The sequence below is a fragment of the Lutjanus erythropterus genome, chromosome 1, assembly GCF_056507025.1.
Source record: "Lutjanus erythropterus isolate fLutEry1 chromosome 1, fLutEry1.hap2, whole genome shotgun sequence".
NCBI classification, from domain to species: Eukaryota; Metazoa; Chordata; class Actinopteri; order Lutjaniformes; family Lutjanidae; genus Lutjanus; species Lutjanus erythropterus.
Window position 1 is genome coordinate 9,977,145 of NC_139317.1, and position 23,730 is coordinate 10,000,874.

The window sequence follows — 23,730 nt, forward strand, 5'->3', positions numbered from 1 at the left end:
CACTGATTTTTTTCTTAAACTACAAATTCCTCTCAGCTTTTGGACACGACTGCATGAGACCTGTTTTTGTTTGTTTGTTTGTTTATTTGTTTGTTTGTTTGTTTGTTTTTTGCCTTGTACGTGACTTTATCCCTTTTGAAGTCAACCATATCTTTACTGGGTTAGTGTTTATCTTGGATTAGTATTTTTCCACTGTTTGACACAGGAGGTAATGTGGGAGAGAACTGTAGCCTAATCTGTCACATGTTAAGGATTGGATTTTTTTTTCCACCTTTATTTATAAGAACTTATATGTACACTACTTGTACAAAAGACAGAGACAAAAGACAAACAACATACCTACAAAAGAAAATAAAAGAGAAACAAAAATGCATTTTTAAATGCAAGGAGGGGATACATTTTTACACATCTACTCCATTACATTTCAGAGGAAAATATTGTACTTTACTTTTTATTTCACAGCTTAACACTCTAAAGTGTTAGAGTCATAATGTTTTATGCTTCAGTGTTGAATTTAATAGTGTTTAAAGCCCTTACTGAATTAGGGCTGCAACTAATGATTATTTTCTCAATTAACTGACTGATAGTCGCTTTTTTAAAAATGTTAGAAAATGCTGAAAAATGTCAGTCAGTGTTTGCCAAAGTCCAAGATTACATCCTCAAATATCTTATTTTAGTCGCAACCCAAAGATATTCAATTTCCTGTCAGAGAGGAGTAAAGAAACCAGAAAATGTTCACATTTAAGAAACTGGAATCAGAGAATGTTAACTTTTTTTTTCTTGAAAAATTAATCAAACAGATGAATCAATTCTCAAAATAGTTGGTGATTAAATTAATAATCAATTAATAATCTATTAATCATCACAGCTCTACACTCAATATGACAAAGCATGTCTTCCTGCCTGTAGGCTAAATTTAAATTTATGGATATGAAATTCTGACATTATAATAATAAGCTTAATCATGCACACATTATAAGAGTCCTTCTGTACACCATCTTCCATCTGACCAAACAACACACTCTAAAAACACAGGAAGAACTAAATTTGTTTATGCTTTCATTTTCAGCAGGTTGGACTATTGTAACGGTGTCTTCACAGATCTGAGCAAAAAAGAACAAGGGTCAAACAGCTGCAGTTTGTCCACAATGCTGCAGCCAGAGTCCTCAACAAGAAAGTGCTTACATCACTGCACTGGCTTCCTGAGTGTTAAAGGATAGATTTTTAAAATCCTATGTCTTCTCTATAAAGCACTACATGCTACATGACCTCTTGTTAAGGTAACCTCTGATTATTGTTTTTATATTTGTTTGCTTTTGCTTTTGTTTTTATATATTTTAAATGCAATTTCTGCATGGTTTTAACTATTTTTGCTTGCTTTGCTTGCTTTCAGCTTGTTTTTATGATCTCAAATGCAGCATAATGTATTTCTATGCTACTGTAAAGCACTTTGAATTGCCTTATGTCTGAATGGTGCTATATAAATAAACTTGCCTTGCCCTCCATAACAGGAGAGAACTCTCATTAATATTTTCAGGAATACATTTTTTAAAAAGCACAGATTCTGTTTAAGTCACATTTTTTGACCGTTTCTTTTCCTCATTCCTTCTTTTTCGTCACTCCTACTGCAGGAGCCTCCTACATAGTCTGATCTGTTAAGAGCGCGCTCCCGGTGACTGCTTCCTCTTTGCGCTGCGCTCTCCCGTCCCTCCCTCTCTCTTGCTCTGTCAGTCCGCCTGCTGCTCTCACGTGTTTTCTGTGTATAAAAGGGTCCCAGCCTCGTCCCATTATGTCCAGTGAGTCACCAGAGAAACGGCGAAAGATGGAGTCAGCGCTGATCCAGCTAAAGAAACACACAATTGTGGTGGCAGACACCGGGGACTTTAACGGTAAAAGAAATCAACGCTTTTAGCTCGTGCTAATGTTAGCGGGTTAGCATGCTAACTAACTGACCAGGAAGGATCCAGCTTTAATGTGACTGACCGCTGTGTCAATATTACGCAGTCACAGTGGGTGGGAGATAAATATTAGCATCAGCCTCCTTTCATTTCGCTCAACAAGCTAATGCTAATGTCACCTAGCTAACAAACTCCTAGGAGGTTTAACTACTTGTTAACTACTAAAGTTGACAATCTGGTAATCCAATTATAGCTATGTGTTACTAAGGTTTCCCAACTTAGCATCAAGTCGCCACTTTACGTTAGCCGCACTAGCAAATGATGCTAGCTGATTAACTTAATGTATTTGCGAAAATTATTCAATTAAAAATGCAAGCATTTTGATTAAATTTGCCTCTTACCAACCTCTCAAATTAGTAAATTTAAAACTTGGCACGACTTGCGCTTGTTAAGCCTGTGTACGTGGTAAAAATACAGATAATGTATGGCAAATCTAAGTTAACAGACTGCCGTACAGCCTGAGTTAACGTCCAACAAGGTGTAAAATGTGATTTTTCTTCCTCGTTTGTCACTTTTCATGCCACAGAGGAAGAGGTCATGTTTCTCAATGGGTCAGAATGAGGAACTGTGTGTGTAATAATACTGTTGGGCTGTGATGAAAACCAGATAGTTCCTCATCCAGGGTTTGCAGACTCAGGATGACATGACAGAACTGGTCTGTTGTGTCTCTGTAGCCAGGCGTGACGCAGGGATGAAATGTTGCACTTATTACACACCAGGAGTGGTGGATATTAGGCTAGACTTTTTAAATGCTTACTATGTATTTGCACACTTGGTTTGTTGTAATTTACACAGATTAATGAGTCTGTATTGAGACATGCTTACAGAGGAGGAACACAATAACATGAACAGCCGTGTCATTTAGTGCAGTCCAGTGGTGCTGTAGTTATGTGATCAACAGCAAAATAAATTACAATTTCGATATGCAGTCATTGTTTTAAAGGTCCAGTCTGTAATATTTACAGGGATTTAAAGGCAGAATATGGCAAAGAGGGAATAAGTGTTCATAAGTTTTCATTAGTGTATTATTCTTTATAAATAAGAATTGTTGGGATAGTGGACTTGCTTTGCCCATTAATAATAATGTTAGTTAGCAGAGAAAATGAATAAACATTAGAAGGCCCCCTTTTTTTTCCAAATCAACAGGCTTGTTAACTAAATTGGTGCAAGGACTTACACTAGGGCTGTATGATGCATCAGGTGTTTTACTGCATTTAATAGCTGCAACTGCATTTTGTTCACAAATGCTTTGGTTACATTTATTATTTATATACATTTTTTCAACGTTAAACATCACTTAGACTTCTTCCATCATGCAGTCACTCAAATGTTGAAATGATTCATTAACGAAAATCATAATCATAAACCTTTCCTACTGGGGACAGAATGAAAAGCATATTTAAAAATTTACTAACTGGTATTTATTTTTTTGTGAATTAGAAAGTAGTTGACAGGCCACTAAGTTGAGTATGACTGCCTTAGAATGAGCAGTTTATATCATGGGTCCTCTTCCACAGTTGCTTCCATTTAGCAAAGCCATATTTCTACAGGAGCCCAGAGCAGACAAACCAAACACTGGATCTTTTGTCTTCTTCACAAGTTCTGCAGCCACCATGTTCTCCTGTATACCTGGAAGGGGAGGATGATCTGAGGTGTTTAGCTAGAGATCATTTAATTCTACATACTGGTCCTTTAAGTCAGTCACTGTGCAAAAAAGCCAAACACATTTTTATTCTAGCCTTAGGGCTGAACAGTTAATCTAAACATTATCAAAATCATAATATGGACTACACAATGTTCAGCTTGCAGGAGGTGCAATAGTTGCTAAAGGCAAAATGTATGTTAAACTATAATTTAAAAGTAAATATTGTTGTGGCGCAGATGTCCTGGCCTACAAATCATATTCTACGGACTTGATAAAACATCTTTGTTTGGTACAGATCCCTGCAATATCACACCATAATCATTTTAGTATCTTTAATATGTTTGTCAATGCAAATAAGGGTAATGTAAAAAAAAAAACAAAAAAAAAACATTCCCTCAAATTAAAGCAAATCATATCGCAGTTGCAGTATCAGTCAAAATAATTTCAGTTAGATCACTTTTATTCCGGCTTCCCAAAAGCAGGTATTTCTTGTTGGTAGAGTTTGCTTTGCACTGTTAAGACAAACGTTACCAGTCAATCGAACTTGATTTGTATTGTACCTTGGCTTTCATACATGTTGGTGTAACTTAAGAGCTCTTTTTCAGGTGACTGACAAGCTAATAATAACAATGTAGAGTTGTCAATATACCAGAATTTTGAACTTTTATACAATAGTAGTATAAAAGAAATGATATTCAATACCACATCAAACAGGAAAAGCTGCTAGATTTTTCTTTTCTATTTTTTTTTTTTATTTAAGAATATGCTCTGTTGCAATACCAGACTTTTAAACTTTGATACAGCACTGATAATAAAAAAAGAATACTCTTTTGAAACCAGGGCGAAAAGGGGAGAAAAAGTTTTAGGCACACAATATTTTTCTATTGACAACCTGCTCATAGTGCTGGTGCAGAAGAAGTTTCTGATCACTGTCTGGTTTTGCTGCAAGCCAAATTTCAGCCAGAGAAGTACAAATAAAAGCAGTAAAACAATCTAATGCACACAAAACAGTTTGAAGATGTCATCTTGAACGCTGAGAAACTGCGATTAAAAAAAGAACAATTTAGAGATTAATCAACTGGGAAAACAGTTAATTAATTGCTGCTTGTCTCATCGAATACAACAACACTATTAATTAAACAGGGTGAGACTTTGTCACGTAATGGTGTCCTGCACATCAGTAGTGTTTGTCACTGATCCAACAACTTAATCAAAACATCCGTCAATCTTAGTGAATACCTCTGTCGTACAATCATTGGAAAAAAACGAAACAAGTGTGTGATAGTGATAAGAAGACTGACTCCTCGGGATTCACACAGCCATTTGTTTCTAATTTTTGAGAAGACTCTGTTTTAAAGACGCACATCGTCTGGTTTATGTAATGTAGGTATTTCATGAGTGTTGTAAGATTTTTCAGGCTTCACTGGGTGCAAGTTTGGACATGTTAAAATTACTTCTGTTTTACATAAGAAATGCAAGAATTTGGTCAAACATGGTGTAACGCCACTCTCTTGCTTCACTGATGTAAGTGGAGGAAAAAAAAAGTTCTCAGGAATGGCTTGAAAGTAAATGGAGGGTGCTAAGGGGGCACTTGTGAAATTTTGCACAAGGGTTGTTGGTAACTAATTAGCCTGCTCGGTTCTAGATGGTTGAAGGCTCCTTGAGAGGGAGATGAAGAATTGTTCAGTAGTGCTTTTGGACAGATGACAGACTTGTATGCATGCTAATTTCACATTTAGAGAACATGATGGATTTTGGTTTAGTCATTTAATGTTAGTGGGAATATATAAAGTTAGATTTCATTTGGTGATTTTACTTTTTGGTGTTTCCATACTGTATAGCATAATGCTCACAGAATGATCCACGTAGAAATACAAAGGCCATATGACTGGCAACTGAATCCCTTTACATTTATTTGTTATTGATTTATCTGCTGATTAATTTCGATTGAGTTTCATCTATAAAATGTTGAAAAATTGTGAAAAATACTCATTACAGTTTCCCAGAGCTGCTACCATCTGTTACCAGACTTGCCATCAATGACAAAGAAAAGCAGCATATCCTTTCACAATGTGGCACAATTGATTGCACTGTTATCAAAATTGCAATATGGCCAATGGCAGTATCCAAATGCCAGAACCAGAACCAGATTGTAATGTTTTGAAAAAAGAAATGGTTGAGAAAACAGCATTATAATGAAGTGCTGTGGAGGTGCTCTGGCCTAAATATCTTGTTCTTCAGATGAAAGACCTCAACAAATATCACATCATCCCAGTTTAAATAGTTTTATTTAGATTTAGATTTTTTTTTTAGATTTTTTTTTGGCAAAAATGAAAATTGTGGTGCAAAATTGATAATTTCCACTAATTGTACTGCATATCGCAGTTTCAGTCAAGATAATGTGATTTAGATTATTATTTTACCATATCTTGCAGCCATAGTAACTATTTGTTTTTCAATCAATTAATCGACTAATTGTTGCAGCTCTAATCTGTGAAGAAAAGTTTTTCTTTTTCGTGCCTTGTCAAACGTTTTCCCACATACTTGTACACATCCCTCTGATTCTCCAGCTAACTATGAAATTTTCAATGCATTTTAAAGTATTGCTGCACTTGAACCATAAGCAAGTTATTTGCAGTAATTGTGCTGTAATATGCATGTTAATGTATTTGGCGCACATTCATGCTCAACTTATAAATTAATACAAAAGTGGAATCAGAGGTCTCAAGTACAAATTGTAAAACTTCTTAGTCGCCAGCTTGCACAGAAACTTTTTAATTTTTTATTATTACTTCAATCCAGGGCCCATAATTAGCACCAGATACCAGCCAAATGATTGTAAAATTATGCAAGGAGCTGGTAGATTTGCTTTATTCACCAGCCAAAAAAACAAGTGTGATCTGTTGAGTTGCTGTAAGAATTTGTTAACCATTTGGCCAATAAGCAAAAAAGTTTTTTTTGAACCCAGCTTCAATCTGTGTATTTGCCCAGTTGAGAACATGAATTGTCAGTGGAAATATACTTGGGATGGCTATTGATTATGGAAGGCTTACTTAACTTTTCTAGTAGACAGTTTAGACATTTACCCTATCTTTTGGCAACACTGCTGTAATCAGCACTTCAGCTGTGTAGTGTCTTCTTGAACTGTTGATCACGAGTATCTAGTCCAACCCCACTGACCTGCAGAATGATCCAATTTTTTGTTTGAAGGGGGTTGAGAGAAAACTGGCTCCAGAACAGAGGCAGGCTTTGTTCTTATGCAGAAGAGCTGGCAGCAGCGACGGGACTCCGCTGCTACAATCGAGTGCTGACATAAAACCACTGTGCTTCATGAAAAGACCCCGCAGGCTGCCGCTCATGCATGGCAAATTAAAATCTGCATTTCAGTCCTGTAAAGTGCAACAGGATGTTTTTAATCTACAGTTCTGTAGATTGTGGAATACATTACTACAAGCCTTGTGGCTTTTTGCTGCAGATCATAAAGATTATTCAACTCCTGAGTCAATTTATCATAACTTTCACATCACTGTAATATATTTTGAGATATATTAGCGTTTAAGATTCAATTAGTTACTTATTAAGGTCTTCACTAGTTGCTGGGTAATAAGTATGTTAGGGTTTCTTTTTTCCATTAATGTTAAAAATGATTAAGTTGTAGCGTCAGCAGCATTTTTTAACTAAGTATGAGAATAAGAATTCTCAGCAGCATATAATCAACTTAAACAAAAGAGAATTAAATCAATAATCACTACACTATGTAAGTATTTGTCTTCATAAAGCGGTGTTAAACTGTATTCTTTATCAGCAGAGACACTTGTATATTCATCTGCCACTGGTGACACTGAATAGTTTTAGAGGATGGTGTAGTAATATTTGTATACACTAGATGGCGCCATTCTCTACCTGATGACAGCAGCAGTATGCTGTGGGTTTCTACATGACAGTTCTTTCCTTTACTCTTTGACTTTTTTTTACATACACATTGACATATTTTTAATAAATTAGATCAAGGAAAATCTTGAAGAATGGGATAACTGGGCTCAAACTGGTCTCTGAGGTTTGTTTAGCCTTGTTACAGTTTGTCAGTTTCGGTACAGTGACCCCTGCAGAGGACTGACGTGCAGGCAGTGTTATATTTGCTAAGCTAATGATAAAACCAGACTTGTAACTTTCATGGTAAACAGTCGTGATGTAATAAAATCCAAAGTTTTGAGTGCCACCTTTTGTCCTTTTCATAATGATTTGAACACTGAAAAAAATATATAAGATATAATAAGGGTATATATTTACAGTATTTGGACTTTCATCTTAAACTTTGAAGCAAAAAAAATCAAATTAAAGTTGCTACAATTTGTTAATTTTGACAGATCATAAAAATCATCTACACCAGAGAATTAAAGATTAATTTAGTAGGGATATAATGCAGTATTGAATATCATGATATTGCAGTAAAATTATTTTATTTTATTATTTTTGTTTATTTTATTTTATAAAGGACTGCTGCTGCTGCTGACTGTGGCATTGTTTTTTCCATAGTTGCAAAAGACAACTCATGCCATTTTTTTTTTTTTTGCAGATTCTCAGGGCATGGTTGCTACTTTTATTATTTTATTAAAGAAGAAAAGCAGAAGCACTTTAAGTTAAAAAGAAAACAGATTTTTACCGACAACATGCTCTATACATCAGGTTTATTATTTTAAGAAAGGTTTTTTTTTTCCCAAGCTGTTTTTCTTTGTTTTTTTTTTTTAATAATAATGGTCTTGCAGATGTCTCATACTGGATAATAACATAAATGAGATAGTTGATATTTATTAGAGTATCTATAAGAAACCAGGTTGTGTGTATGTGACATTTAATGACTTTGCTCGCTCTTGTCATCCTGCAGCCATTGATGAGTACAAGCCTCAAGATGCCACCACCAACCCATCTCTTATCCTGGCTGCTGCCAAGATGCCGGCTTACCAGCACCTGTTGGACCAGGCCATCAAATACGGCATTGCCAAGGGCGGGTAAGAGATGAAGCACAAATGAGAGCTAAACGACACACATATCCTCTAAAATGAATCCGTTCTTTAGCTGTACACCTGTTGGGTTACATTGGAAATAAAATCTGAAGTAAACAGCACTGAAGTAGAAGTCATTTGCAGAGGAAAAAGGAACATTTTATGTGGTTTTACAGATGTTGCACAGCACATAATTCCTCTGTGCAATGTGTTGACAAACTTCCTTAATTTACAGCAGGCAGTTGATTGTAATTTTCTTCTTTGGCCTTAAATCTGTGATGCCATTTTGATTATTGTAACTCTTAGACTAATGCAACGGTGTGTGGTTAAACTTTAAAAACTAAATTTACAGTGTTTTGAGACCATCTCCATGCTCTGATTTTGAACAAATGTTGTGGGCTTGTATACCTCACTGTTTGAATAACAACACTGTCAAACTAGTTTTCAGTGAAAGAACTCAGCATGATGACTTGTCAAATCTGCAGTAATTTGAATGTGCACAAGTTTAGGATTACAGCTTTATGAATAATATAACATCTACACAATCCCCATTTTATACATTTCCTTTTCAGTGTTTTTGAAGACATTAAGTTAATCAGTTTTATATTGTTTCCTTCTCTCTCCAGAACTGAAGAGGAGCAGGTAGCCAACACTATGGACAAGCTGTTTGTGAGTTTCGGTCTCGAGATCCTCAAGAAGGTCCCTGGCCGAGTGTCTACTGAGGTGGATGCCAGGTGGGTGACAACAACGTGTCACAAGGTGCTAATTATGACAGGAAACTTGTTACTTAATGATCAAGGTCTTGAACCGTTCAAAACATCCTGTAGACAGAGAGGAGCTGAAACTGCCAACAGTATTACACATGAGGTTCGACCTGTTTAAGTAAACAGACGTGCTACTCAGAGACCAAGTTTTGTCACCACTCTTGCATGACAAACTTGATTACATTTACTTTTAATTTATGTTGTAGCTTTCTTTTGAGGATTACAGTTAATCCCCCTCAGTGTTTTACTGTCCGCTGGGATACATCACACAATATAACCAAATCTCCACTCACAACATCATGTTTCATGTCTTTCATATTAATGATGGAAGTTTAAAGCAATGTCCTCAATCAGCAGCCACATTATTCATCAATACTTTATTAGTTACAGGGCTGTACCTTAACTCTTTTTGCACATGGCACTGGTGCTACAGAGGTCAATAGTTTTGTAGCACAAGTATAAAACATCAGCTATCATCTCTAAAAACACCACAAGTAGTGCAGTTCATCATTTGAAGAGGTTTGTGACTGGCAAAGGGCATTAATGTTGCATACAGGGCACAAAATCCAAACCTTTACAGGAAATGTTTTCACAGACATTTTCTTTATTTGCCAATAAAGGTAGATTTCAGGGACATAACTGTATACAAAACATTAATATTATTTTGAACAAATTTCTGAATATTTATATCATTGTACTGTACACACGTGATTATTTATAATAAATTTAAAAAGTGTGGAATCACTGACAGGAGAAGAACGGAAACATACATAGGAAGTGGTGTAACACCTCAATACTAGAATCCAAAACATGTTTGTGTTCTTTAGGGGAATGTAACCGATTCAGTTCAGTGCAAAACAGACTATACTTACAAACATAGTTCTGCAAGGGCTGTCCCAAATGCCATATTTTAGGCCTCAAAGCTTCGGTAATAATCAATAGAAAATATCTTAAGCATTGGCCGCAGAGTGGGGGAATATTTGGTTGTTGAGTAAGGCATATTTTTGTGGTTTTGATGGTATGGATTAGCTCTCATAATGGATGGGATGGGTGCGGATGTAAAATAAAACTCACATCCCCGCTCACAACGACCAGACAAGACTGCAGTCACAAGCAATATATCAGCCAAGTGCAGGAAGTTCAAACCTGAAGTCTGTCTGACTTGTCATGATCTGATGAGGGGCTTCAGCTTCTGCCATTCCTGATGGATCTAGTCAGACTGGCAACCACCGCTTTGTCAATACAGATATGATATTATGGGAGAGAATCAGGTGTGGGAACATTTAGACATAAGAAATGTGTGAAACTTAAAACATATTAAAGATCCATGAAAATACATAACATCTAATCACGGTAGAGCTGAGTATTGTTAGCTTGACTTTACAAAGTTACCAGTTGCTGATTTACATTACACATTACAGTACAGTTCCTCTCTTCAGAGGAGGAAGCAGTTTAAACACCTGGGAGCAGCTAGAGAAACTTGAAACAAAGAAACTTGCAGTGTTGGACTGTAAAATGACAATAAAAGTCAAAGGAACATTAGCCTGAGTTTAAAAGGAGAAGGGAATGATTGTTTTTTTTATACTGCCACTTACTTATTGGTCATCACAGACACAAACAATGATCCCTGTCTTTTGCTGTTTAATGTAGTGTTTTGCTGTATGACTATAGTAACATGTATTGGTGTTAGTGAATTGCCAGCATTATTAGATCTTTGTAGAAGCATGCTGCATGACAAGACGTCTTTCAATACACAATAGGATTGAAGTTCAGTACCAACCCTTAATTGTGGTCATACCTCTATACTTAAATGCATACTAAAATGAGAATTAGAATGAGAATTGGCAATATTGCCCTGGTCACCTTCTGAGAAAATTGCAAAAATGTTGAAGAGGAGACTGAACCTCTGCCCTGTCATAGCACAGTAGTGCACCTTGACTTTCTGGCCGTGTGTCATGGCTGAATAGAAGCTGTCAACTACATCTTCAAGTGTCTGCCTCGGCAAACAACTGATGCATGACCTCATTTCCAGTTTTGAGGCTTTGAAAACATAGCTTTGCAAACCATCAATTGCTTCACAAAGGAACAAGTTCAACTACAGCAAAAATACCCCAGGGGAAAAATCTAGTTCGGTTAAATATAGCTAGTTAGCAAAAGTATAGAATATAAATGTATAGAATAGAATTTAAAAGAATCATGAGGTTTATCTATAATAGTGGTGTGACTGTGTGAGCACTTGCACTACACAAAAGTCAGTGTGGTGGAGGCTGCCTGCCAAATGCTTGTCGTATATATGCCTTTACAGTGTCAGGCTGAAAGAAAAAGGAGGCAGAGCAGATCGAAGGGGGTTCAGTTTAGAGTCCAAAATATACCTGATTTTGGCCTGGAATGGCGGTACGTGTTGCTGCGTATGTTTAGCGATAATTGGCTATATGAAAACTTTTTGTAGTAAATATGCATACATTTATGAGGACTAGAGGAGCCCCCTGGCAGGTGTAAATGCTAAGATGATATGCTTCTTGTTTCATAATCTGCCACTAATTGACTGACGGTGTTAAAATATTCTGAAACTGAACAGTATTGATGCTTATTAACTATTTAAATTTTGTTGAATTAACATTTTAAATAAAATATAAAATATTTTTTATCCAACTAAACTGCTCCCTGAGTACTTTTGCATAGTTATGTTGATGCACAATCCATATCGAAGAGGTCTATTTTTATTCCTGTTCAAAAATTCATTATATCAGCCACCATATCGATAATGGAGTGAGTGAATTTTTCCCTTCTAATTTCAGTAATGTTCTCAAAAATCCCACCGTGGTTCAGCTCTAGTGCAATTACAGTAGAGAAACAATGATAAAATAAAAAATCACTAAGTTAATGGCCTAAAAATGACAAAACATAATTTAATTATTTCAGTCACTATTCATACATGAAGACAATTGAAGTGCCAGCAAGCTACTGCAAACTGTAATTAAACTACTAGTTTAATTACATGTATGTTACTGCTCCCCATCGCTGCTCATCTCTTCTTCTCCACATGCAGATTATTGAAAATACCATCAGTTAAGGGAGCTCGCCCTTTCAGCTCTACACCCTGAAAAATACATTAACATTAAAGTGAAATACCAGCAATTGATCTGAAAAATGTTTCTAAATAATATTTGCTAAGTATGTTCACTTCTTTGCTATAGTATCACACCAGAAGGGTAGCAGCTCTCTCCCGCAGACTGAATGTTCAGAACCATCTCTAACATCTCTCCTGGTTTAGGCCTCAGCTTCATCCCTTCCAGTTCAGACACCGTTCTCTGTAACTCAGCAGAAGCCTCTCTAGGATCAAATCATTTCCCTGTAGGATCCTGCTGAGGTTCCCTAGTTTCTGCAAAGAAGTCAGCCATAAAGTGTTTGAAGGAGCAGAACTCTGCACACTGTTTCTCACTTTGGTCTAAAAAAGAACTGATTGCAACAAATTGCAGCATTTCTTGAAACAACATATTGAGCAACAGGAAGAAAGAATTTCTTTAGAAATCTGTTACATTCTTTGTCCATCTTTCCACATCAGTGGAGGGAGAGGATGTGGACAGGTGTCTAACGTGCTGCAGGGTTGCAGTAAAGTGGCTGTTGTCCCGTTCATCCCGTCCAGCTGGTTTGATTAGTGCAGGTGCTGCACGCTCGGCATGAGGAATCCAGTGTTGGAAGGGTTACTGATGGTGACTCCCAGCATCTTGTCCACTGACTGCAGCTCCCTCCAACATTTTGGGGTAAAGTAGTGGTGGAGGTCATAAAGTTTAGCTACCACGGGCTCCTTAAATTGGACAGTCAGCGAGGCCAATTCCAATCTAAATAAATGACACAGCTCAAAAGTAGTGTTTTTTTATTTCTTTCCTCAAGGACAGCAGTTTATATGAGGCACTTATCAGAACCAGAGCAGTTTAATATCCTCTGCCATCTGCAGATTCTTACAAAATGTAAGACCTTTGTTTGTATTCGTAGAGGTAATGTTTAGTTTATTTGATTTATAAAAGGACAGTGTGCAATGACACTGATCATTTACAAGAAAAGAAAACATGGTTGCACCAGATTTAGTGAGACACTAATTGCCATCTGTAGTCCTACGCATAACAAGTAGACGGAATAAATTAAATTTAAAGTGCAATGCAGACTACAGTAAATCCTGTCTATCATAATAAAAGCAGTAGGAACACACTGCACAGTACAAAATACAATATGAAATACACAAGAGCAATTAAAGGTATGTCAGGGGGAGATTGGAAAGGAAATTAAAAAAAACATATTTTCTTGAATAAAACATAGACATTAAGTCAATACTTCATCAAAATCTGTCTCTAAGGGCTTAACAAACTGTACTTGACCCACTTGGTCCAGAATTTAATGAACATGTTTTTCTTAAGACAGGGAGAAAAGGAAATCTTATCCAAGGTGTTTCCTTGTAAGGGCTGGTCAGCATCAAGTATGCTTTATAGTGCTTTGTGAAACGGTGTAAAATTAGGTTTGATTTTTTAAAAAAAGGTTTCTATATAAAATGTACCATTGTAAAACGGGAAAAACATCTACTACTACCTAATTTATCCATCGTGCCTCCTTGCAGTCTTAGTGGCTTGTAATCCTCTTTGAATGAGTTGAATAACCTGCATTAATCAGAAGTACAAGGAACTCTGCATACTTTATTTGCATTATTGTCTTGTTATTGAAAAACACCCCAATAGTGGGTTACTCAGCTAATGCAGTGCTATATTGTAGTTAATATTGCTTGACCAGCTTGTCTGTTGGCTTTCCATTTTGAATTAATTGAGCATAGTAGTAGTATTTCTCATTTTTTGTTCATCTGTGTCCCCGTCAATCGTCACAGAAAGGTAGCAGCTTCCTCCAATTTCCTCCACCAGGTCGGATTTCATGTTATCATCTATCATTGAAATCATCTCTCCACACTGGGCGTGGTTATCCTAAGATGGAGTGATATCACACGCTTCTTTTTGCAGAGCAAAATCAACAGCTTAAACTTTGTAAAGGAAGTTCTTCTTTGGTGATTCAATGCGCAACATTCCTTTTTACGTTTTCATTTCACGGAGCACAAAAATCCACTTTGCATGTTGTAAATTCAAATGAAGCATATGTTGACAAAAAATCAGTGAAGTTGAGTAGGTAAAACATTTTCACACTCTGTGTTTTACACATCTGTGCAACTTTTTTTGGAGTGTGGTTGTCAAACTTGGATTAAAATGCTTGATTAATGGCTGTTTTGTTTCTCTTCCCCTAACAGATTATCTTTTGATAAGGATGAAATGGTTGCCAAGGCCCTGCGGCTCATCGCTCTCTATGAAGAGGCCGGCATCAGCAAGGAGCGCGTGCTTATCAAGCTGTCATCAACATGGGAGGGAATCCAGGCTGGCAAGTAAGTATAGAATGTGTCATTAATTATGTTATGTAATGTACATGTTAGTTATTCTTGCTAAACTAACTGGGTCAAAGTGAGCAGGTGCAGCTGGAAAAAGTTGATGTGACATACTTCACCAGTAAGTATTAGGTACCTTTTAAAACCAAAAGAAGAGACAGTTGTGGGTGGTTTATGTTTCCAGGCCATTGTCAATAACATCACTGATTTTCAGGGGTTTTAAAATTGAAGCTAAAGGAATGATGGATGGTAACCTGTGGGGGAAAATGAGATTTTTACCCTATGTAGGAGATGTCATTTGGTAAAGATTTCTTATACTAGCCACGTCTTTATATCTTCTCCTATCATAATGTTTTGAACGATACTGTAATCAAACCAACACATTGGAAAGTCAGAGAACCAAACAGAAGCAGAAGAGCTCTACTGAATAGTTTCCACCTTTGAAGCTTTGCTCATAACTTTGACATTCAAATTCTAAATCAACATTTGAGTGCGGTACAGCTTTAATTTGTTTTGTTTTGTTTTTTTTGCAAGTCGATTCATTCTGTTTAAACCTGGTATTTCTGCACAGTTGCAGGTAAAGATCAGGCTACTTGACAGTAACTATTCTAACAGTGATTGAACAAAAATGAGTGAAAAGGGGGAAAATGCTGAGAGTTCCCCACCATGTTTTGCTAGCATGTACTATCGATTCTCTGTCCTCTTCTCTGCATGTTTGACAAAGTTCTGGGCTCAGCTCCTACACACACACACACACACACACACACACACACACACACACGCACAAAGTGGACAGCAGTGACAGAGAAGAAGAAATTGATAAAATCATGAGGTGATGAAATTTTATATTCAAAAGGTTAAAGGTCAACTCACTGTGGCATCATAATCTTCATCAATCCCCTGTAAAAATAGTCTCTGAGTGAAGACAATTCAATCATGTCAATATAGTGATAACTTTCATTTTGCCAAAAAATACACTTAATACTTTTTATTAAATTCCGTCAAAGTCTCCGCTTAATATATTATGAGTCTGCACAGCAGTGGATGGAACTTGTGATTTGAATGGTTGGCGAGGCGTACAACTGCAACGTGGTAATTCTAGCTGGAATCTGGAGCCTTCACTCGTCACCTTCACTCAACACAATATTATTGGAGGAAACCACGAGTGAGATTCACAGTCGCCTCTGGGAATGAAGTCATTCTCGTGTCACTTAAAATATTCAAGGCACATTTTAACATGGAGACAGTTTTATGACCAGTCATTTATCACACACGTTGACAAAGACGACACGCACGTACGATCACGTTGAGTGGATGCAGCTACACTCACTGCCTCTTAGTGTTGTCTTGATACCAGAATTTTACACTTTGATACAATACTACAATAAAACGATACTTGGTACCTCTCTGGATATCACAGCACAAAAAGGGAAAAAGTCCTAGGTAAGCAGAACAGGACAATTTCAGGCAGGACAGAACTGAAGTCTGGAAGGAACACTTAGGTATTTTTAGTGTTTTCGGTGCAACAATTAATGGATATTGTATTGTTTTAAACATGTTTAATTGAAAAAAGTATCTATACTTGAATACTTTGTACAACCTTACTGTCCCCTGAGTAGTAAATTCACAAAACAGCTACTGTCTGCCTTTTGGGCATCAACAAAAATGTCACACGTGATGGGTCTAAATGTCTTCAAAGACATTTAGAAGTTTTCACTGAAGCACATGCCTGGAGGTTTAAGAGCAAAATAAAAAGAAAACATGATAATATCAGAGGGCTGTGTAATGTGAACTGACCAAATGAGAGTTGTCGCACTACCAGACTTTTAAACTTTGATACAACACTTGTAATACAAAAAAATACCCTTTTGAAACCAGGGCAAAAAGGAGAGAAAAGGTTTTAGGCACACACAATAGTTGTTTTTTTTTCCATTAACAACCTGCTCGCAGTACTGGTGCAGACAAAGTGACTGATCACTGTCTCGTTTTGCTGCTGCGAGCCAAATTTCAGGGAGGACAATAAAGACTGAACTGAAGTATTGAATGAGCACTTGGATCTTTTTTTTATAGCTTTGGTACTGTCCACACAGTAATTAACATATTGTAATGTTTTGAACATGTCCTCTTAAAAACTATCAAAGTATTGCTATTACAAACAACAGGATTTTTGAGTGAAACATGTATTCATGTGTCTACATGTATCAGTGTCTCTAAAATACCTCAGAAGATACCTAAAACCACAAAACTAGCCTGGTTGCAGCCTATATTTCTGTTAACTGGACTGCCTAATTTTCTTTTTGCACAGGGAGCTGGAGGAGAAGCACGGCGTTCACTGCAACATGACCCTGCTGTTCTCCTTCGCTCAGGCTGTAGCCTGTGCAGAAGCAAAGGTCACACTCATATCTCCTTTTGTTGGACGCATCCTCGACTGGTACAAGGAGAACACAGACCGCAAAAGCTACGAGCCACATGAGGACCCAGGTAAAAAGAAATAATAATGAACTTCTTTCATTGGGGTTTTCAAGTTTAAACAGAGATGAACATTGGAAATGGTATATCTAGTGCAGGTAATATTAAAAACATGAGATAAAACCTGCATCATCACAATATCAGGATAGTAGCACCAACTGCTTTTAGACAGATCAGCTGTTTGCCAGTTTGTGTGGTGGGTGTATGTGTGTTTTGGGTCATATCTGCTCCCATAATCTCCTTTTTGAGACTGATGTTTTCTCCATCATGGCATACTGGCATAAACAGAGGGTTTGGACCAGCTTTTCCACAGAGGAAACAAATATTCTCATCTGGGAAATGCAGCACGGCAGGTGCAGCCTAAATATAGCAGCTGATATCTGTTCACATGGAATTAACTCTCAACTTGTTTTCTATGCATAATAATTCTCAATTTTATATGGAATAACAGTAATCCAAACAGAAACATTTGCAGTTAAAAATACCACTGTTAAGTAATAACGTGGTCTAGGGTTTTACAGGTAGTTATATTGTTTTTTTGTTTTTTTTTATCTCTGAACTGAAGTCATAAAGTTACATTCACGTAGATGTGTGTCGGCCTTTAAAATCTCTACCTTGTTGTATGAAGTTGAATTTACTCTATTAATCTGTTTAGAGTCTGTCAAATAGATCAGAATCTAATTATATTAATTATAGAATTATATTAATTACATAACACTCATTGTTAAAGTCTGCCACACCCTCCACAGTTATAGTGCAACATTAATCCTTCGATAACTTGCCAGAGAGACAGCAGGCTCCTGTCCTCAATCATTATTATTCTGTTTGTACATTTGAGTATTGTACATACAGTATAGAGCCTGTTAAGTATCATTGTGTAATGAATATATGTTGTAGTTTAATGTAATCATGTTAATTGTTTAAACGGTATAGTTGTTTCTAGCTTCAATATGAAAGCCTTTTTCTCCTTTTCTCCCACAGTTCACTTGTTAAGTGTGTCACTCAGTTCAGCTGTTCATAACATCTCTAATACATTATTACAGCGGTTAATTTAAGTACCTGTGATTTGTTTGATTTTGAGTGGGTTCATTTTTCAACTTTTTAAATTTTATCGTGAATCTCCCTTTTTCTGTTTTTCTGTGTATGGACTTTATTGCCCGATGCAGTAAAGCCTCTTGTCAGTTTTATCAGTAGATTTAAGGCTAATATTGTGCATTAAAGGGTTATGATAGCTGTGATCAGCTGTGGTAGTGATTATAGCAGCCACTTTGTTCATCCAGACACTGCTGATTAATACCTTATTTGTGTTATATTATAGATTATCATTATATTGTAGCTTGTATTGCCTGTATTGATACCCTCTTCTTTTATTTCTTACAAAGTTAAACATAAGACAAATACACAGTCTACTTATGGAGAGCAATTGAGAAATAAAGCCCTTGTGAGTGATGCTGCCCCTCCTCTGGAGACTGATTCTTTTGCTGGAGTCTGGTTCATTACCTGCAGCCTCAACCAACTGAATTATGGGAGGTTTTCATCCTCTGTTTCACCCACAGTTAAACGAATTGTCATGATTCTATTATACAACATAGGCCATCACAGTTGAACACACAGTAGAACGAAACTGCTGTTCTGCAGGTGCTGAAATTGTCTTGTGGAAATGATGACACACTCTGTTGTTTCATGTATACTCTGACAAGTCATTTGATACACCAGAAGAGGATTGGTGTGAACAGAGAGTACTTATAGAACAGTTTAAACTTGATTCATCTTAGCGCTCATAACTGATACATGACTAACATGTAACAAGAGCAGAGACGTCTCTTTTCTACAGCATGTTTCTGGTTGTGCTGCTACAAAGAATCTGAGAGAGTAAGGTGTGTCTCTGCTGGGGGACATTAATCAAATGAAGACACTGCAGATAGAACACATGATTAGTTGATTAGTTGATCAGTTAAAGGAGAACGACGTGAGAATTTGCACAAAACATGATGGCACAGACGGGCAACACAAAACATAACTGGTCTTCAGATCAAATCCTCAAATTTGCTGCGTGACGCTGGATTGGAAACCACACTCCCCCTGGTGAACTTTCCCACCACCACACTAAGCAATGTGTCACCAAATTTACCAAACTAGAAGCTGTGCTTGGAAAGGGAGAGTGAGACAAGGTGTTGGCAATCTGCAAATTCAGCGCCAGAAAAAAAAAATAGAATTTTTGATTTTTGGGCTGTAGTGTCACTTTAAACTCTAAAGCAATTCTGCTTTTTTATACTGTGCAGCTTGATCAGGTTTTTCTCTTCTCCGTCCCCAGGTGTGATCAGCGTGACCAAGATCTTCAACTACTACAAGAAGTTTGGCTACAGTACCGTGGTGATGGGCGCCTCCTTCAGGAACACAGGTGAAGTGAAAGCCCTGGCAGGCTGCGATCTGCTCACCATCTCCCCGGGGCTGCTGGCAGAGCTCAGCAAGGACCACAGCACCGTCGAGCAGATGCTCAATGAGGAGAAAGGTACTGTCCTGTGATTCTGAAAAATACTGCTATCCTCATTAGGTTTTCATTTTTATTTTCACTGTGCTTGGACACTCGGTGACCTAGAAACATAAAAAGGGACATTTTAACTACATCTTGAAACAGACCAAGGCCAGTTGGTTGCAGTCTGACTTGGGATTTTGGCAACTAATAGAGTGCCTAAGTCACACCTCTTCTGGTGTGCCTCATGGGACCTGTCTTCAGAAAATTATGAAAAGTAGTGTATCGCAAGAGACAAAGAACTTTTGATTCTGTTTGAACTGTGCCACAAATTACACGTATGTTGTTTGTCAATATGAAACATAATTTTACATGTCAAGTAAGTCTCAGGTTGTGATAGTTAAGTTTAGCTTTGTGTGGAACCACTCATTGAACTCTCATCTTGCACAATATAGCTCATCAGCATTGTTCTCGCTGCCCCTCATAATGTTCTCTTACCCTAAAGTTTTTTATCCAGCAACTTCTGGTGATTTTATCAGCTGTGAAGAGAAAGAATGAGTAAGACCCACTGTTGTGTGGCTACATCCCGGTACAAAAACACACCTGCAATGTAGTTTCAGCAGCTAACATTAGCTTTTGTAAGGAGAAGTCATGGCGTCACTTTGGTGACTTCTGGGTGTGAAGTCTTTCTGTTTGTGCAGCTTCACAGTTTGATATTTAAAATGTTCAAATGTTGACTTTCTTGATTTGGAAATTTATCTTTTACATCGACAAACGTATAATTCATGGCACAGTTCAAACGGAATCAAAAAATAATTTGTCTCTGACTGTTGACTACAGAAATATTGGTTAGGATGAAGAATAGCATGAGGATGTAATTCAAAACGTATGACATGAGACATCATCAGCTATATATTAAAGCACCGCGCCTCACCCAGTGATGACAAATTACTGAGGAGAGAATACCAATGACGCAGACACACGCATGCACCCACATTTAAATGTGGCCCATTTCAGGTCATTTAACCACTGTTCCCACAGTGGCAAGTTCACATACATTAGTAAACTGTAACTGACCACACAATCAAATGTTCAACTGACTTTCTAAATAGTTTGATCATGTTGAGAAAATTACACGGCAGTCTCTCTAGTCGGTCTGTGAGTGCGCTCTTTCACTCTGCTGCAGGTCTGCATCACATTTTTCTCATCAATTAAATATCAGTGCCAACAATTTTGTGTTTATATTGACTCTTACATGACATGATTCAGTCTTAAAGCACTGTAAACAAAAGGATTATACAAACTGTAAACATTTATTTTGTCACCTGGAGGAAAAAAAGCACCACATCATCAGCATTACACCTGTGACATCACAGCAACTTCACAGCCATATAGACCCTTTTACAGCCGACGTCATCGAAAAGCTGCACACGTATTTTGGTAACAGGAGTATCAATCTTCCCCAGTCATCCAGACGAGTTATCAAGCTACAAAGGTTGAATTAAATGGTTTACCAGCACCAAAATGTATGTTTGTTGAGTATATGATACTTCAGAATCAATATTCCAGTGGTCGATATAAGTTGTTCAAAGCTCCAACAGGATCTCGGCTTTTTCAGAGCAATCGGTGGCGTCTATGGCTCCAAACTATTGAATGTGTTGACTGGACTGAGGGCGCAATCAAAACTGCTCATGTTTGCAGCGGCCCATTGACAAGCTGCTGTGGTCCGCCATACTTTCGTTGCTAAAATGCACGCGCAGCTTTCTCATTGTTTCCAAACTGCAAAAGGGTCTATTCTACAGCGTTGGTCACAGCCACATTCTTGCACATGTCGTCTGCGTTTAGAAGAGAGAGAGACTCCAAGAACTTAGGAAAAGAGGAGGGTTGGAGGAGGAGTGTGAAGTGATAGTAAGATAGATAGATAATTTTCCACAGTGGTTCTGTATGCTGTCAATTACAATTCATAGTAAGATAAAATCAGAATAGTCAGGAATGATTTTCTAAAAATTGGAAATCTGAATCGTCTAAGAAAATTGCAGTCAGTGCATCTCTACCTCTAAATCTCTTACTTAATTTACAAATTAATTTTCTGCACATCGCAAGAGGTGCTCTTGTAAACAAAGGTGGAATGAGCTTCCCAAAAGGCCAAGATTTGGTTGGAAATCTGGAAACAGCCGAGCTCTTGCAAAGATTTTTTTTACCCCTGAAAACTAAGAGCCTTGATGATTTGTTTTATAGCCAAGGCCTGCAATCTGGAGAAGATCCACCTGGATGAGAAGGCTTTCCGCTGGGAGCACAATGAAGACCGCATGGCCGTGGAGAAACTGTCCGACGGCATCCGCAAGTTTGCTGCCGACGCCATCAAGCTGGAGACCATGATCAAAGTAAGAGGATGAAGGGAGATGTGTGTGCAATGACATACTGTTTGCTTGCAGAGATGATTTTATCATTGTGCAAGGTGTTTGCCAAGCTGATGCCTCTGTGCTTTGTTTTTTAATTACAGGAGAAAATGCTCAACGTGAAAAACGGCCAGTAAAAGACAGATCTGGCATCTCCGTCCGCATTTACAGGACATATAAGGAGTTAGGAGGCTGCTGTCTTCGTCCCCAACTTCCCGAGAGAAGGTCCAAAGCACCTGACGGCCTTCCCTCTCATCTGACCAAACTCCAGGGACCCCTGCTCCTGATTGGACGCCTCTCCTCTCTTAGGCTGGGACTGACTCTATTTTCTGACCAAACATTAATGCCGATTGATGCTAATGTGGGTGTGCAGTTGTTGTATACTAGTCTTAATATTTCTGAGAAATTTGACCAGAAAGGAAAAACTGCAGGGAAAAAAAATGTGTGAGATGTAATCATGTGACTACTAGAAAGGAGCGCGAGCACTTCGTTTGGCAGGAGAGGACCACACTTTTGTTATTAAGACCATTGTACTATCATTCCTCAGATATAACATTTTTCTCTTTAAATAAATAAATAAATACAAAATCTCAGTCATTACAGTCGTTTGGGTTGTTTTTATACTTTGTCTTGTGTTTATGATCAGTGAGTTACAGCAGACACACAAACACCACATCCACAACCATGCAAGACATTTTATGACCCCAATTCCAAAAAAAATGGGATGCTATGTAAACACAAATAACAACAGAAAGTATTGATTTGCAAAATCCTTTCAACATGTATTCAGTTAAATACAGTACAAAGACAAGCTACTTAATGTTCAAACTCATTTCTTTTTTTCCAAATATAAACACAAGTTCCAAAAAACTCTAGACGGTCATGTTTACCACTGTGATACATCACCTTTTCTTTTAACAACACTCAGTAAGTGTTTGGGAGCTGAGGTCACTAATAATTGAAGTTTTGAAATTCTTTCTCATTCTTACTTGTTATAGAACTTGAGGGGCTCAACAGTCTGGGCTCTCTGTTGTCGTACTCTGTGCTTCATGATGCAGCACATGTTTTCAGTGGGAGACGGGTCTGGACTGCAGGCAGGACAGTCTAGTACCTGGACTCTTTTACTTTGAAGCCGCGCTGTTGGAACATGAGCGGATGTGACTTGGGATTGTCATGCTGAAATAAGCAGGGACGTCTGGATGGCGGCATATGTTGCTCCAAAACCTGTACGTACCTTTCGGCAGTAATGGGACCTTCACAGACGTGACAGTTACCCATGATGCCATGGGCACTAACACACCCCCATACCATCACGGATGCTGGCTTTTAAAGTTGGTAACAATCTGGATGGTCCTTCTCCTCTTCAGCCCAGAGGATCAGCCTTTTTTGGAACGTGTTGCATGCATCAAATTCAAAATGAGTGTATGTTTGCAAAGTACCAGTAAACTTTACCAGTTTGATGAATTAATATCTTGCCTTTGTACTGTATTCAGCTAAATAGAGGTGGAAAAGGATCATTGCATTCTGTTAAATAGTGTCCCAACATATTTGGAATCAGGGTTGTGAATAAAAGCTATGTCTCTTGAAGTGGAAACGGGTTATC

General features: G+C 37.6%; 1 protein-coding gene across 1 annotated transcript; it reads left to right on the forward strand.

Moving 5' to 3' along the window:
- The first annotated feature begins 1,695 nt into the window (after positions 1-1,695).
- On the forward strand, positions 1,696-22,724 carry taldo1 (transaldolase 1). Its single transcript, XM_084737937.1, has 8 exons — positions 1,696-1,889; positions 8,489-8,612; positions 9,233-9,340; positions 14,655-14,786; positions 17,092-17,267; positions 19,570-19,767; positions 21,967-22,112; positions 22,232-22,724. Exons 1-8 carry the CDS (start codon positions 1,790-1,792, stop codon positions 22,262-22,264), a joined length of 1,017 nt encoding a protein of 338 aa, XP_084594063.1. The 5' UTR covers positions 1,696-1,789; the 3' UTR covers positions 22,265-22,724.
- Positions 22,725-23,730: the final 1,006 nt, after the last annotated feature.

What these genes read in the sequence shown, in the direction of transcription:
- taldo1 (XM_084737937.1), top strand. Translation starts at nt 1,790, where the DNA reads ATGTCCAGTGAGTCACCAGAGAAACGGCGAAAGATGGAGTCAGCGCTG. An exon ending in TCTACTGAGGTGGATGCCAG is followed by an intron (nt 9,341 to 14,654) that starts GTGGGTGACAAC and finishes TTCCCCTAACAG; the next exon opens with ATTATCTTTTGATAAGGATG. An exon ending in CGAGCCACATGAGGACCCAG is followed by an intron (nt 17,268 to 19,569) that starts GTAAAAAGAAAT and finishes CTCCGTCCCCAG; the next exon opens with GTGTGATCAGCGTGACCAAG.